Source organism: Neospora caninum, chromosome VIIb, assembly GCF_000208865.1.
Source record: "Neospora caninum Liverpool complete genome, chromosome VIIb".
Classification (NCBI taxonomy): domain Eukaryota; phylum Apicomplexa; class Conoidasida; order Eucoccidiorida; family Sarcocystidae; genus Neospora; species Neospora caninum.
In genome coordinates, this window is record NC_018394.1 from 2743114 (window position 1) to 2758677 (window position 15564).

Genomic DNA, 15564 nt, shown 5'->3' on the forward strand with positions numbered 1-15564 from the left:
CCACCGGCCGTCGCGTGAAGAAAACCGCTTCTGTTATTTTTGGCGGCTCGCCTCGGTGCTCTGAAATGAGTTCAAAGCCTTCAGAAAGCAACAGGGATGCAAACAAATCCGCACAGCACCTCATTTCGACCGAGATATACGCAAACACTCTACCGCCGTATAGACATGTCCGCATTCAGAGCCGCGGAAAAGGACTCTGCCCCGGTGACCACTTTTCAGGGACAGCCGAACCTACGTACACTCTAAATGAAGAAGCGCTCTCCTGTTGAGTGACTCTTCCTTGTCAAGATTGTGGGAATTCCCGAAAAAAACCCTTGTTGCTTTTGGACGGAACGAACGTAACCAAGGAGACTCACGACGGCCTATAGGGTTCCTTGGCGGGGCTCCAATCGCGCGCGCGCGTCGATGCCGTCGCCAGGCAAGGGCAAACCCGTGGACGTCTTAGCTTGGTTAAGAAATCCAGAAGGTGCCTTTGTCATCTTGTTCTCGAGAAGCAAATTCGTCGTTCGGGACAACGAGAAGGGACTCTTCCAACAGCTACGGCCGGCGGGCACACGTCCTGCGAAGGCGCGTTGCTGGAACGTGGAAGCCTGGGGCTCCTCGTTTGTGCTCCAGTCTTTGGAGTCGTTTGCCCCTATTGAGACGAAGTCATTGAATTGTATTGGCGTCGACTCTTCATTCTAGCCGCTGTTCTCCTTTCCACCTGTGACTACCTAACGAGCAGTCAGTCTGGGGCGGTCACGGCGTACGTATCTGGTTTGAATCAGGATATTCCTACTGCAGAAAACGTATCCGCGTATCTAGGATGCTGAAACGCATTTGGAAGCGTTTTCCAAATGGTAGGGCAGTCGAAAAGAGTAGTGCAAGACGTTGCGCGGCTGTTGCGCGCGGCTGGCCGGCTGCCGGTTTGCTACGAGATTCACCACGAGGGCCGACTTGTTTGTCTGAAAAGCTTCAATCCGTTACGGGATGTCAGAAGGACACCTTCTTCTCGGGGGCGCGGGTGTGAAGCATCACCAAGGTGGTGCGTTCCACGGAGCCCACAGAGGCGTCTACGGTCACCGCTGCACATCTCACACCTGAGACTTGCTCCTGGCGAGGGAACGCCTCCCGAGGCAGAAAGCCTCCTCTGGCTGCCTGCTGGTACTCTCTGTTCCGGTCGATTCGGAGTATCAACACGGCGAGGAGCAGGTCGCCGAACGTTTTACGTTCACGGGGTCGCCTCGGATGTGGCAGAACGGCGAAAGTTGTGGAACTCAGCGACGTATCTTGCAGACGCGAGCTTCTGGAGGGCGCGCCTTCTCGCTCCTCTTAATTTGGAGCTGCCGAAACACCGCGAACAGATCTCTTTTGGTGAGGCAACTTCTTGGCACGTTCCACGCGCCGTGGCGTTTAAGATACTAGCGTAGTTTCGCCTTGAAGCAAGCTTTCCGGGGGATCGCTTCGGACGGCAATACAGGGGTCACCAGGCTGCAAGTCAAGGAACAACCTGACTCTCGCTCATCTGAAGGTGCCGAGACGCTTCAACAGCCGGTGAAACCACACACTGGGAAGCCCCTACCCGTACTTTATGAGTGGAGCACCGCCGATTGAGGTCCGTCCGGGGGTGCGAAGACATGCAGGACAAAAAAGGGTACGTGTTTCATGCCTCGTAGGACTAGTGTGCTCTCCCCCGAACCGGGATTCGTCGCGCGTCGCGGAGGCACTGTTGATCGATCCCGACAGCCTGCTGGCGCCGCGGTGCCGCACTTGGCCACGGGGGGAATTGCAAAAGAATACCGCGGCCTAGTAATGGAGATCACACGTGGCGGGGAAGACTCTCCAGGAAACGGTAGCTGAGGGGAGCCTAGGACGGCTGTGCTACGAGTTCGATGGCAACGCCAGCTAGTGGCGAAACAAGTGCTTTAGTTACTATTTGCCCACCGGCGTGTCGCAGCACCTACGGTGAACCGGTTGTGAAGGGACGGAGGCGACCGCGCGGCACGCGTTAGGAAGTAACCGAGAGTCGGATGTGATACAACGGTATGTAGTCTAGACGACACACTGGAATTAAGGTTGGCGACTTTTTCTCAGGGTTACGGTTTAGCGTCGCAATACGCGTGCAGAATCTAGTTGTATTTTAGCTTCTCACAGCACGCGGCCCCAATCCCACCGGGTCACATTTCCTGTCCGGCGTTTGCTCTGCCGGCTTCTAGACGGTTTTTCGTGCTGCCTTGTCGCTGGTCCCTTCTGGTGTCTCACGGCCTATCTGGAGAGCGAGCTCGCCCTTTTCCCCAGGAGAAAAGGTTGAGTCTCCAGGGAATCGCCCTGCGCGTGGGTGGGGCGACGGTGTTCGCCGTCCACGGTTTCACGGCCCTCTACAGTCCCCTCCGCCTCCATCTTTCCTCCAGTGTCCTGATCTCCACCGGGCTGACCCGAAGGCCGCCGTTAGGCTGAGTCACCCGCACCCTCGCTCCACGCTCCTTCCTCGTTTCGACTTTCTTCTTTCGAGCTTCCGTGGTTTTCACCGAGTGTGATCTCTCCTCGCACTTCGCCCTCTGGCGACTCTTCTGCGTTGCTCCCGTCTGCGTCTATGCCTTTTTCGCGTTTCTGAGGTCGACGTTTTCTCCTTTTCAGGTTTTCATCCTCCATTACCGCATGCAGCCCAGCTCGTATTCCATCTAAAAGAGGTTGCGCCAGGGCAGCCTCTGCATCGGCATCAGCGAACTGGAGTTCGTCAAGGAACGCGTCCTTCTCGGCAGGCGTCCAAGAAAGCGAAACGACATCGATCGCCAGCTGAAGACACGCCCCGCATGACAGTAACTGCCGCGAAGTTCTAGCCGCGCAGTTGAGGGTTGCACGTCATCCTGCTCGCTATAAGCAAGTAACGGAGACCCGCATTTGTGGTAACCGTCGTGCTCTCGCACTAGCCCGAGACGCACAGCACAGGTCCCGAGCTTCGATTACACGGCACACCCGTGCACACAAAGTATGTTTGTCGCGAGCAGAGTTGTGGCACAGTCTTTTGCGACAGCTGAAGGACAGCGAGATGGATGTCCTTAATTCCGCAAGGATCCACCGGAAAACTCAAAGCAACCGGAGCCCGGAAAGTCGGACGCATTCTTACCTCAAGAGAATCTGTGTCCGCGTCCCACATGGTCAATTTCAGTTTCTTCGGAAGCAGCTGCTGGCGCGTAGTCACAGCTGCCAGGAAGAACCGTCCTGCCACACTCCATTCCTTATGAAAATGATAAATACGAGACAGAGCCCCTGAGACGCAGACGAGGCAAGCCAGAAGAGAAAAAAAAGCAAGGAAGAAGTGATGCGAATGCCCCCACAGAGGAGCGTAGATCTCGGGCGGAACATGAAACCGTTTCGCAGTCCAAGTGGAAAATCGGGATCCCACCGGTTTTCAGGTATAGATCTGTGGCTTCGAGGAACGCCAATGCACCGGCTTGGCTATATCGTTCTTTCTACAGATGAGAGACGCGACACCCTCGTTTTACCACGCGCTTTTTACCACGCCCTTGCGGTATGGCAGAGCATGGCCGCCCACCGGATCCACTCATGGCACCCCAGTGCAAGAGCGACGATGCACGGCTTGGGCAGAGTTGGCCGAAGACGAAGTGCTCGTCTCTGCCCCTGTGTCCTAGGTGGTATCTCGCCATAGCTTTTCTGGGTCGTCTGTAGCATGCATAACATATCTCTGCGGTTGCCTTTCTCGCCAAACACTTACGAATGAAGTCTTTCTGCATCAGATCGGCGAGTCTCAGGATGAACACCTGAGCTTCTGCACTTGGAGCCGGCGGGTTCCGCTGTAGAGGCACCAAAACGCAGCCACATGACAATCAACCAAAGTAGGCTGCCGACGTCAGGTACAGATGACCCGGTGTAGATCTTGCGATTCCGGCGATTTCCGCATTCGGTATCGACCTCGGTTCGCGTCTCGTTGCGTTTCCAGAACTGCTTACGAATGTCAAGGGAGCGAAAGCCCCGTCGCAGACCCGACACAGAAGGCAGTGAAAGAGCGACTCCACACGAAATATGCTACAGAGAACGAGGGCGGTGAGGACAGATGAGAAGCTAGCGACCGCACACGCGACGGTACGGATAGGGAAATGACAGCACATCGCGAAGTAACCAGGACGCAAGGACGAATCAAAGGAGGCGTGCCCGAGAGAGGGAGATGTCCACGGAGAAGTTATCGCTTCCTAGCTGGCAAGGTAGCGTCAAAAATATATACCCGCCTAGCCGCGTTGATGCACAGAAGGACATGCGTAAGTCTTGCACCCCTCTGCGACGACAGTTCCGTTCGCACGCGAACCCCACGCATTCGAAAGGCCTCCGGCCACCCGTTTGGCTCCAGCGAACCCGCAGAGGCACACATCCGCACCTTGAGAAGATGGCACATTGCAAAGACGTCATCTGCTGACCGGACGCCTCTTTGAAAGCTCAGCGTGCTGACGAACTCCTCGAGCTGCTGGCGGTTTCGCCACCGCTCTCCTCTCTCGCCTGCGTCTGAAGGCGAGCCGTGGCTCGCCACGTCTCCCCCTTCTTCGTCTCTCCCTGCCTCTCTCGTCTCGCGCGTTTCTTCGGGAGCGTCGCTGCCATCCTGTGCACTGCGTGGAGCGTTCAGCAGCGCCTCGAGGCCGTCGGTCAGGAACTCTTCGAAGCTCGTAAAGATGAAGTGAAGATCGACAAGAAACTGAAGGTAGATCTGAGGGGAGACGCACGCGGTGCGCAGCGAAGACAAGAGGGAGGAAGAGTCTCAAGCCGCGTGCAAGTTACGAGGAAAGCACTCACCCCGCTCCCGCGGAACCTTGTAACGACAACGGGATCCAAAGAGTCTTATGGCATTTAACACAGAGAGAGACGATGCATGCGGCGACTGGCGAAAAAACGATTGTTGCGCCTCCATTTTCAAGACGGCTAAGGGTCGACAGTGTGAACGTGTCTGCTTGGGGTATGTGGCGCTGGGCCAGCTGTCGCGGTTGCATCTCGCAGAGCGCTTTGCGAGTGAAACAGAACGCCCTTTCCTTGAGAACGGAGCCTCGTGTGCGCGGCGCGAGCGCAGGCTGACGCTGCGCAAGACACGGCCCACCGAAAGAATCGAGGACTCTTTTTTCTATCCACACGAAGCGTGCGTATACTGACCGATCGCGTGCGAGCAGCGGCGAGTCTGAGGCGACCGAGAAACCGTTCGTCTTCCTCGTGTCTTCCTGCGCCGCTTCGGCGTTTCCGCTCCGCCAGAGGATCGACGAACCCGACATTCCCGAGCAGCATCTGTTGCTGTTCATACACCGAAAGCACCTGCTGAGGGCCTTTGTAAAGATTCTTTTTCTGGTGTAGCCGTTGCACCTGATGCAGCAGCGAGGCCGGGTCGCTCTCGCCCATCTCTGCTTCGCCCCGATTCGGAGACCGTTCCATTCTGTGGTGCCAGGCCTCGACGGCGCCCCTCAGTCGCCGCTTCTCCACCCGCGCCAGGCACGGAACAACTTGCGTAATCACGAACGAGTAGCTGAGGGCACACCGCGCGGACGCAAGGAAGACCATCGACATGGGAGGCAAAGGCGATTGGACGATCGGAGAAGCCAGTTGACGGCATGCTTGTCCAGTTCCTTTTATCGTGTTACTTCGGTGAGTACCCTGGAGCACGCAACAGAATTCACTAAAGGCACCCAAAACAGGATAATGAATGCTTCGCTGCTCCCGTGGGTGACACACACACACACACACAGATGCTTACCTCACAACAGAGACAAGCATATATATGTTTATGTCGGACTCGAATGGACTCTGCATGCGAACCGGCAGACTCCCACAGCGACAACGGCAGTTGGCTGAACGGGTAGGAAAAGCCGGGTGCAAACGGAGAATAGAGCAAACGGAAACGAACAGAGTGCACGGCATTCTCAGTCAAGCACGGAAAACGTGTGTTGTACCGAAGGGGAGAAACGCCGTACGGAAAGATCAAGATTCCATTCGAACGTCCACATCTCCGGCACATGCTAATGACCGTTCGCTCGCTCGCCGCGCGTTCATATCGTACCTCAGATCCTTGTTCGCTTCCACGATTTTTCTCCGTTGTCGCTCCTCCTCGACCGTCAGTGTCTCCTCAGTGTCGGTCTCCTGGCCTTCCGCGCAGTCGTCGTCGCCCGACAGAGCTTGGGAAAGCTCCGTGAGGCGCGCAGCGGCCAGCTGTCTCTGTCTCTTTCTCATCTCATGCTCTCGCAGTTTCTTCCTGTGCGACTCGAGCAGACGAAACAGGTAGCCTTCTTCCTTCCTGAATCGTCCACTGCCCCACTTCTTCTGGCGAAATTTCGGCTGTTGCTGAAGATAGCCAACTTCTCGCCGATGCATCGCTCGCTTCTGCTCCGCGCTGAGTTCGACGTGCTCCTCTTTCGGGTCCGTCAAGTAGGCACTGAGACGTGAAGCCTGCCGATCTCGCGCCGCGCCACCCTTCTCCAGCCCCTCAGGATCCCCCCCTTCGTGGTCTCCATTTGCCAGCGTATCCACCTTTCTCTGGAGCGCACGGCGGCGCTCCGCGACGAGCAACTCCTGGTACTCGGGTGTATGCACAAGTTTGTTGCGATTCGGGTCAAACCGAGTCCAGAACTTCTCTCGGAGGATCAGCTGCTTTAGCCCGGGATGGGGCGCGCGGTAGATAGGCTTACTGCGGCTCCGCGTCATGCAGAGCTGCGTTCGACGCTCTCCCGCGCGCGCCGTGGTCTCCGTTCCGGCGAGAGCAAAATCCGCTGCGACGCTGTGGAGCCGCGCCAAGGAAAGACGCACCGGCGCCGACGCGGTGGACGCGAGGAAGCAAGACGGAGAGAAAAGCGCGACGCAGGAGCGCGGCGAGAGGAAGGAGAGACCGCCGGGGCTGCTCCAAACACAGTGCGTAGCCTCCGTCAAGAGCGCACCCTCGCGCAGCCGCCCTGCGCAACGTGCGACAGGCCTGATGCGTCCCTGGGCTCCTGGGGCCGAGCGGCAAAGGGACGTTACGAGCGCAAGAACGGCGGCGACGGGCACGAGGCCAAGAGACAAACAAGACAACGCGTGCGGACGAGACGAGCCCTCGAATGTGACTTGCTCTCGACGACGCATCGAAGGCCATAGCCCGCTTCCTGCCCCTCTGCGAAAAAACGGGATGCGATCTGTGCAGCGGGAAGACGGTCCCTCGGGATGCTGCCGGTCGCTCCAGGTTGAGGAAAAGGAGGAAGCGATCTCAGTTGCTGACTCGGCCGGGTTCTCCGTTGCGCGGGCGCTGTTCGCCTTCTGTGGCGCTTTCCGTCCGGACAGGGCGTGCCCGAGGGGCGAGGATCTGTCGCCCCGTTCGCTCTGTGGAGCCAGGCCGCGTGGCCAGAACAGAGTCTCGTCCCGCACTTCCGCCGGCAGAGGGTAGTTCCAGGGGTTGCTTTGATTTTGGAAAGATCCCAAGAAAGGGAAGGAAGAGACGGGGCCGGGGAACCACCTCCGTGCGACAGCGAAGGTCGGGTAGCAGACGAGAAGAACGAGGAGGGGAAGACAAAGACGGTATCGTGTGCGAAAACCGTCGCGGCACGACAGAGGAGCGGTGTGGAATGTGGGGGAGAGGGAACACAAGATCGGAGGGAAAAGAAGGGGATCCATCTTGCAGGCGAATGTAGGGGGAGGAGACGGAAGGGCAACGAGACAAAACGGGCATTTCTCGGAAAAACCAAACGGGCGTTCCTCTGGAACTCCGCTCTGGTTTCCAGGGGGTTTGCCTTCCAGGTTAAGACACGGGAGGCGAAAGAAGAAGCCTTAGTTTCCACGGCCAGAGACAAGACATACGTCAGCCACGCCCTTCCCTTTCATCTCGAGGAAACGGACTGCGTGCAAAAGGTTGGCTGCGTTGTATATTCCTGAGGATATATGGACTTCTCAGAACCCTGGCGGTCGCGCAGGTGCGCGGCGTTCTGACGAGGACCAGGGAATCGTCCACGAGCCTCCACTCATTAGCGGTGTGCTGTCTGAAACTCTCTCTGAAAAAGGGGAATTGGTGAGAATGAACAGAAACTCCGTTATGGTGCGAGCGGGGCTGATGCCCGTTTGTGTGGCGCCCGCCCGCGAAGTTTTGTGTCGTCGAGGTACTGTACGAGTTCGCGAAAAGTTTGGCGACTGAGAGCATGAAATGCAGACTCGGGGGGCTGCACGAAGTTGGAAAACCAGCAGTCGTGAAGGCGTGCTGCGCTGAAGAACTTTAAACACGGGACGAAAATGTCGGCGCTCTAGATGTGCGCCACGGCCGGAGCTCGGGCTGCAGCCCGACATCGACAGTGAGGGACCGGCGAGGGCAGAAGAAAGGGTTGGAGAGACGTGGACGAATCCTTCCTGAACGTTCACCTCTCCGTCCCCATAATCAGTGTGCGTCTTTTGAAACAGATGGAGATAACCAGACGAGGTGAAGAGAGGAAAGGTGGGAAAAGCGGGAAAACTCGCAAGACAACGCCGGGGCTCTCTGCTGGCCATCTCAAACATGTGTGCCTGGCCCAGCCGCCGGTCCGCTCTGACCCCGGAGTCACTTTCGGGAAAAAAAATCCCAGTGGGGAAAAGGATAAAGGCTTTTGTGATGTGCGGACAGCATGCGAGGTGACCGGCTTAACGGGTTGTTTTTGTCGAGGGCGGCTTTTCCCGCATGACCGTTGCAGATGCCACGCCCGCCAGAGCACATACGCGCGCCGCACACATGGCGTGTGACCCAGACAGCTTACCGACCTGTGGTTCGCATCGTTTAACGCGAGTACCTGTTTCATGGCCGTCGAGGTATTTATGTTGGCCTCCGTTCGTGTTCATTCTCCTTCAGATTTTCTCCTTGTTGGCCTTGAAAAGCATGTGCGCCTGCCTTTTGTTGCATGGCGCATGTTCTAACGCGTCCCGGAGGCACAACAATTTCCGGGATTTTGAACGTACCATGTGTACACGAACTCCATCCCGGTTAAGTTTGGAGAAGAGTTTTGGCTGAGGCAATCATGGCATGCTTCGAAGAAGTCGCGCTGGAGGCACACTTGCGGTGAAACAGTGGCGCACAACAGCGTACAGCCCCCGCCGCAGCAACGCATCGTCCTTCAAGGCAGTCGGATTAGGTTGTGGAAAGGCACGAACAGCGCCGTGAGCGTAAAAACGGCACGCATCTCGCACACATGTCGTAGACGACAAACTTCAGGAGGTGCACGTTCATGTTCCACTCCCCGGCCACATGCCTACCCTTCGCGCAGGTTCGCCAAAGCTGTGGCGCAAGGCTCTGCCACAATCGTGTTGTGGAAAGTGTTTCTAGCACACAGCCTCCAGGTACCATGCTGGAGTTCATTGGGGGTGCTAAATGCAACTGTCCAGCAGTGAAAATTCAAGGGAGATGTGACGAATGCTCGCTATAGTCCCGTTCCTTGGAAACATGCTCTGCCTGCCCCAACCGGTAAAGCGACTGTATCACTGTCCGTAACAGACCACCAGTAACTGCATCACGTTCTAAGCAGGAAAATAGTGCCAGAAACCGCCAGGCCGATGCATCTAAACTCCAAGTTTCTTGCTACCTCCATGTAGGTGGAGCTACCGGCGACATTTGTGTGTTTGTGGGAGTGATGGGACACGATCGGCCACATGAAAACGTCTTCCTCTGGTGTGTTTTCCGCGGAAAAGACTCCTACGAAAAGGGAACGTTTCACCGGGTGTGGCTGAGATGTGGTAGTCATAAAAAGCCACACTGAGCTGCCTGGGGACGACAGCGTGCCCCGGAATCCTGCGGAATCCCTCTTCTGCAAACGGCAAACGGTGAGTACAGCTTGTGACTCTCTGAGTTCTGCTCTTTCTCGCTCTCTGTTTTCCCTCCAGTACGCCTCTTTCCTTGGAAACGTATGAGCGCAATGACGTTGCCGACTCCCTTACCCGACGGCGTACTACGGGTACCTGCCGCTTCTTCTTTTATACTACCTCCCGTGTTGTTTAACCACAGACAAGTTCCTCGGAATACGCGTACACTACAGAAAGATAGCATTTTTGCTCGGAAGCATGACTCTATGAAGTGTTGCCACACGGCCTCAATATCAACCAATCGGTACACCCAGACAGCCTCATACCATGCCAAACCATTTGCCTCTATTTTTGCTTCGTGGCTAACCAATGTAAAAGGTCGATTCTCGTGATGACACCCAAGCAAGGTGGGCATTCTTCACTGTCCATTGAATTTTCCCTGCCGCTTTGGCCTCCTTGTTCACCATCAACTGCTCTTTTCTCTGACGGCTTCTCGTCCATCACGCATACGTATGGAGAGGAATCCAGGGCCTTTGCTATGTCCCGAAGATAAGTAGAAGGGAATGCCTGAGGAAAACATTTGTGGATGTAGGGGAATAAAGAATGCAGGTGCCAGTGAATGGCTGAGATGTCGCTGTTCGGTTCATAATAACAAGGGACAACATAATCTGTGGTAAACCCTTGATTTCCCCGTATCTCACTGTGAGCGGTTCCTTGTATTCGACCTGAAGATACTGGAAATGAGCTAGTACTTGTGGGAATAAAACTATAAATTGTTCACACACGGATATGCTTCTGCAATCTGGCAGGGCTACAAAGTTTTCTGGTATTTGCTTCCCTTAACGAATGAAACTGTCACAACAGATCGAGGATCAAACAGACCGGTGAAGGGGGAACGGCCTAGGCAAAACCTCAATTGGGATTGTGCGAATCGTAATAAAAAATCTCCATTTCGATCTGCTCGCCCGCTGACGTCAGCCAAAAAGCGCTTGCGGAAGTCTTGTTACCTCTAGTATATTTTCTACACCCGGCAACACTGAACTTCAGGTTGTAACAGAAGCGAACACCAATATTCAGTAGTCTCCCATGGGGCAACTTGCCAAGTGAGTTTGTGTGGGCAACTGTGTACCTTCGCGAGTTTCTTGAAGGCGATATCTTTGACAGGGGACTGCATTGTGCACCGTCTGCTCTGCAGACTGTGATCGATGTGATCTTCCGACAGTACACCGACAGGCTTTTTTTTGCCGTCTGTTTCACAGTCTTCAGTGATGATCACCTGGAGGACAGGAAACAAAGAACAGAATTGAAACCGAAGTTACGAGCTGAATGTAGACCTGACGCACGGCGACACAGAGGCGGTGATCAGGAGCACACTAACCAGGGATGCTTCCATGGATGCACAGCAGACGCGATCAGAAGTTGGAAAGCAGCGCCTTCTCATTTTTAACCGCGGAAGGTTTCTTGTCAGCCAAGCAAGACCCTGTCATTTGCGTGGGAACGGAAATCACGTTCTCTGGCACAGCTCCGTTAACTTATTTGTCTTTTTTGTTGTCATGTTTCGGCGTATCCTACACCGACTTGCGCTTTTGTGACTGTTGTGATGATCCGTACAATCTCACCTCCTTGACTTTCGTTTCGTGCATCACTTTAACAACCTTCTCAACCGAATGTCCTGCAGTGACAAAGGGGACGTCGCTGCGTGCCCTCATTTCTGCAAGCCAGTCACGAATTCGGGCATCCCCAAACTGCGCTTCCCGCTCCTTCACTTTAGCTCCATCCTCAGGGGCGAAACCTGTTTGACAAGAACACAATCGTCTGAGCATTCGCCGTTTTCGGACCGTGGGCGGAGCAACAGAATTCCTCCAGAGTGAGGGGTCTCGCACCCGATTTCCATCTGTTTGCACTGTTTAAGGCAACTGGCTGTCCCCGATTCTGGACAAGTGTAGAGGATGGATCTTCGCAGGGATAGATGACAGCTTCAAGACTTACGGAGATGGACATCCGAGTTAACCCTAGTCCCTTTGTTCCTTTACAAACATACGTTTCCTTGTCTATCCTTAGATACCAATTGAGGGGCTATCCTTTTAAGCGTATGATATCCATCTAGATATCTATATATAAATATATATATATATAGATGGATATCGGTATACATACACACAAGTATCCCTTCTTCGTTGGTGCAGCTTCTGGCGAGAGAGCCCGTCGAAGTGAGGGAGAAGCGGCTTCGTGCGAGAGCGTACTTTCATCGGCGGCAACGTGCCTTTTTCCCTCGCGAGTGAAAGATGCGGATACTACTTGAGGGGACACCCATAAATAGCGGGTCTCCAAACACTTGCACAAACTGAGGAAGCCGGCGCTTCACCAGAACCTACCATTCTCCGCCATCCATTCGTCACTGATGAACTTGGACATGTAATTCCTGCTGGAATCAGGAAGAAGAACAACACACTTTTGGCCTTCTTTAAGCTTCCGCGCAGCCTGAAGGGCTCCCCACACATTGGCGCCTGATGAACCTCCAACAAAAAGACCTTCATTCCTAATAATCTCCCTGGCAGTCGCAAAGCTCTCGGCATCACCAACTTTCACCCACGCGTCGACAACATCCCGGTCAAGGACGCCTGGCACGAAATCATAGCCAATTCCTGCGACAACGGACAAGCATCACCAAGCGTTCGAAATCGCATCTGCAAGTGTTAGCCCAGACATAGGTTTATTCGATGCTCATGCACACACTGTATACATTTCAGTGACAAATGAACTGACCGCATGTACGTGCAAGTGTTGCGTGCGAGCAGCCTTCTTAGCCGATGGTTGTTTAGTATTGCGCAACTTTGACTCCGCAGGTTTGATAAAGCCTAATTAACTCTGCCCTCACGTCCACAGCTCCTGTATCGAAGTCTCCCACTACTGTGGCTCCCGCAATAACGATCCATCGCATGCAGTATCGCACCGAATGCGGAGTTTCGCTTGCCCTCCCCAGAATACTCTGCGCATACGCCATTGACAAGGACAGTTAGTTGCTCGGAAAAGCGCTCGCGTTTTTCGCGCACGCTTTCGGGTAACATTCATGGTTTCATTAATTCTAGCTACTGGAAGCACTAGTGTCGTCGGATCGGTTTTTCACCGCACCTTCGACCTGATACGGTAAAAGACGCTTTTCATCATTGAGACAGTCCGGGACGGCTAGAATCGACCCTTTCGGATCCACACCAATCACCTTGCATTTCGGGCACTTCTCCTTGATTTTCTTGCCGACTCCTGTGATGGTGCCTCCTGTTCCCGCGCCGATAACAATCATATCAATATCTCCGCCGCACTGAGTAAGCACCTCCTCTGCTGTGACGTCGTAGTGAACCATCGGATTGGCAGAATTGTTATACTGGTCCAGAATGTGGGCGTTCTCTAACTCTTTCTGGAGCTTCGCTGCCACCCCCATATGGGAAGTTTCGTCATTCCATGCTGCCTCGGTTGGCGTACGAATGATCTCCGCGCCGAGACACTTCATGAGATTCGATTTCTCAGAAGACATTTTCGCGGGCATCGTCACAATCATGCGATACCCACGAACGGCGGCGGCGAGCGCCAATCCAATGCCCGTGTTTCCGCTGGTGGGTTCAATCAGAGTATCACCAGCTTTCAGCCGCCCCTCGCGTTCCGCTTTCTCGACCATGGCCTTCCCAATTCTATCCTTGACACTTCCACCGGCACTCAGAAACTCACATTTGGCAAGGAGATCGCACTCGAGGCCATACGCCTTTGCCAGACGCTTCATCCGGATCATCGGTGTATTCCCGACCGCATCTAACACACTATCCAGAATACCCGAGTACGGCCCCTCGGCGAATCTTTCGTTCATTTTGAAAACGACACGAGCATCCGCGCGCGTATCATGCTCCCCAAAACCATCTTCCCCCGCCAGGGATTCTGCGGACTCTTTCTGTTCCAGTTGGTGGCGAATCTCTTGCGTCGTCTTCTCTCCTATATCCTTCCATATTTGCCAAGCGCGATGCGCCTCGCTCGACAGTTTGGGAGGCGGAGAAGGCCCCTTTGCTGGGTTTGAAGAGGACGACGAACAACGCCCCTGCGCTGCACGCTGGTTCACCTTTTGCTCGGCCTCCATGGTGTTCTTTGTCGGATTAAAAAAATTAAAAACGGAAACCAATGCCAACGAAAACCGCTCCTCGAAGTCCAAACAAGGCACATGAATAAACCGTATCGAGGCGTTTTCAGGTATACGCCAAACTGTAAAAAACAAACGCTTTTTGGGCGGGCACAAAAACCTCTCGTTGCCGCTCAAACTGGCCAAAATCCACTCGAAATTCCACGCGACGGGACAGAACGAAAACACAGCATGTTCAAATACGCGCGACACCCGCTCTCCGGGGTTGAGAGAACCGATGGACCGTCAGCCCAAGCACAAATCCTGCGGTTTCTGAGGCACAGTTTTTGTTACCCACCCGGCAATACGCGGTTCTGTGTCAACCGGGGACACAGGACCCGCCGTTTACACATTCCAGTACCTCGCAGGTCGCGTTGTGCGCCCGCAATGAAGAAACGCGTGCCCGTCCACGTTTCTGCGCCACTGGACGTCACTCTAAGTCCACGTGTACTTTGTCTGTTTTTGCGTCTGCCGCGAAAAAGGAAAAGCGCAGTCACGGCCCGGGAGTCTCCCGCAAAAGTACTCGCAACAGGTCCTAACAGGAAGCTCGTGTGACCGTGAATTCAAGATCTGTCAGCAGCACTGTGGAACGCTGCGAATCCTTCTTCCGGCCAAACCGAGGCATCCTCGGTGGTCGTGCGTGTGGCTACAGAGAGTAACGCAGCTGTGTGAAGACTTGGGTGACACGAACGCTTGTGTGATATCAGCAGGAAGACGCCTGCCTGTTCGTTATATTCACCGTGAGTTGCAGAAGCGGTAGGCACTGCCGACTTGGTGAGAGCAGCGGAATAGCCTTCAAGTGTTCACGCCTAGCGTAAGTGTCGTTTCCTAACTTCCACAGAGCACTCAGCAAAACCCTCGATAAAACGGATTCCGTAGTTAAATGGCTCCTTCGACTGTGTACAGTCCGCCGGCGCTCTAAATACGTCAAAGTTCTTTGCTGCTGGAAGCAAAGTGTCACCTTTGAAAATATCGTCGTGACACACAGCCCTAGGAACCTGCTTTTTTGGAACCTCCGTTCCAACACACAATCAGACGCATACCTCTCTCTCCGGCGTTATATATGGTTGTATGTACCCAAATGTAGTCGTGTGCATTTTGGAGCCCTGCCTGGTTGCTATCCGCTGCTGCTGTCTTTCCTCTCCTTCCTTCCCCCGGTTTGTGGAGATACGGTTCGACTGGAAATAGAGACTGAGGGGTACCTGCGTGGCCTACATTGCGAAACAATCTAGCACCGTTGTATCTGGAGTAAAATCTACAACGAATTTGTTGTAGACCCAATTACGAAATGCGGTCTAGGCCGTTTCAATCAGCTGAGAACCAACGGCGTCGGGACAAACGAAACGCGTATTTGTGGCCAAGCAGTCGCGCCGTCGCACCTCTTCCCTCAGTTGCCGTCAGACACATCCAGCCGTAGAGATCCAGGATTCTTCCCCCGCTCCTGTCCCTCCGTCACTCAAAACAAAGGAGTACAGAAGACAGGCAGAATAAAACTAGGCTGGGAGAGAGACAAGGAAGCCCGCCGAGTACATTTTGTGAGAAATAGAGGGAGTTAGACCCACAAAAAGTGGAAAAGATGCACAGACAGACGAACGGAAAAAGCAGAGACAGAACGAAGGGACCGAACCCAACTACTTGTGCATCCCTACAGCGAC

General features: G+C 54.5%; 2 protein-coding genes across 2 annotated transcripts; both read right to left on the reverse strand.

The window, feature by feature from the left end:
* Nucleotides 1-2427: 2427 nt before the first annotated feature.
* Nucleotides 2428-8128, reverse strand: NCLIV_027340 (conserved hypothetical protein; the record flags this gene model as incomplete). The annotated part of the gene is made up of 7 exons (XM_003882928.1): nt 2428-2775; nt 3107-3249; nt 3716-3794; nt 4373-4696; nt 5134-5497; nt 6029-7155; nt 7841-8128. 7 exons carry the CDS (start codon nt 8126-8128, stop codon nt 2428-2430), a joined length of 2673 nt encoding a protein of 890 aa, XP_003882977.1.
* Nucleotides 8129-10092: 1964 nt separating this feature from the next.
* On the reverse strand, nt 10093-13870 carry NCLIV_027350 (Protein ZC373.1, partially confirmed by transcript evidence, related; the record flags this gene model as incomplete). The annotated part of the gene is made up of 5 exons (XM_003882929.1): nt 10093-10314; nt 10877-11023; nt 11367-11539; nt 12123-12392; nt 12880-13870. 5 exons carry the CDS (start codon nt 13868-13870, stop codon nt 10093-10095), a joined length of 1803 nt encoding a protein of 600 aa, XP_003882978.1.
* Between the last annotated feature and the right edge of the window lie 1694 nt (nt 13871-15564).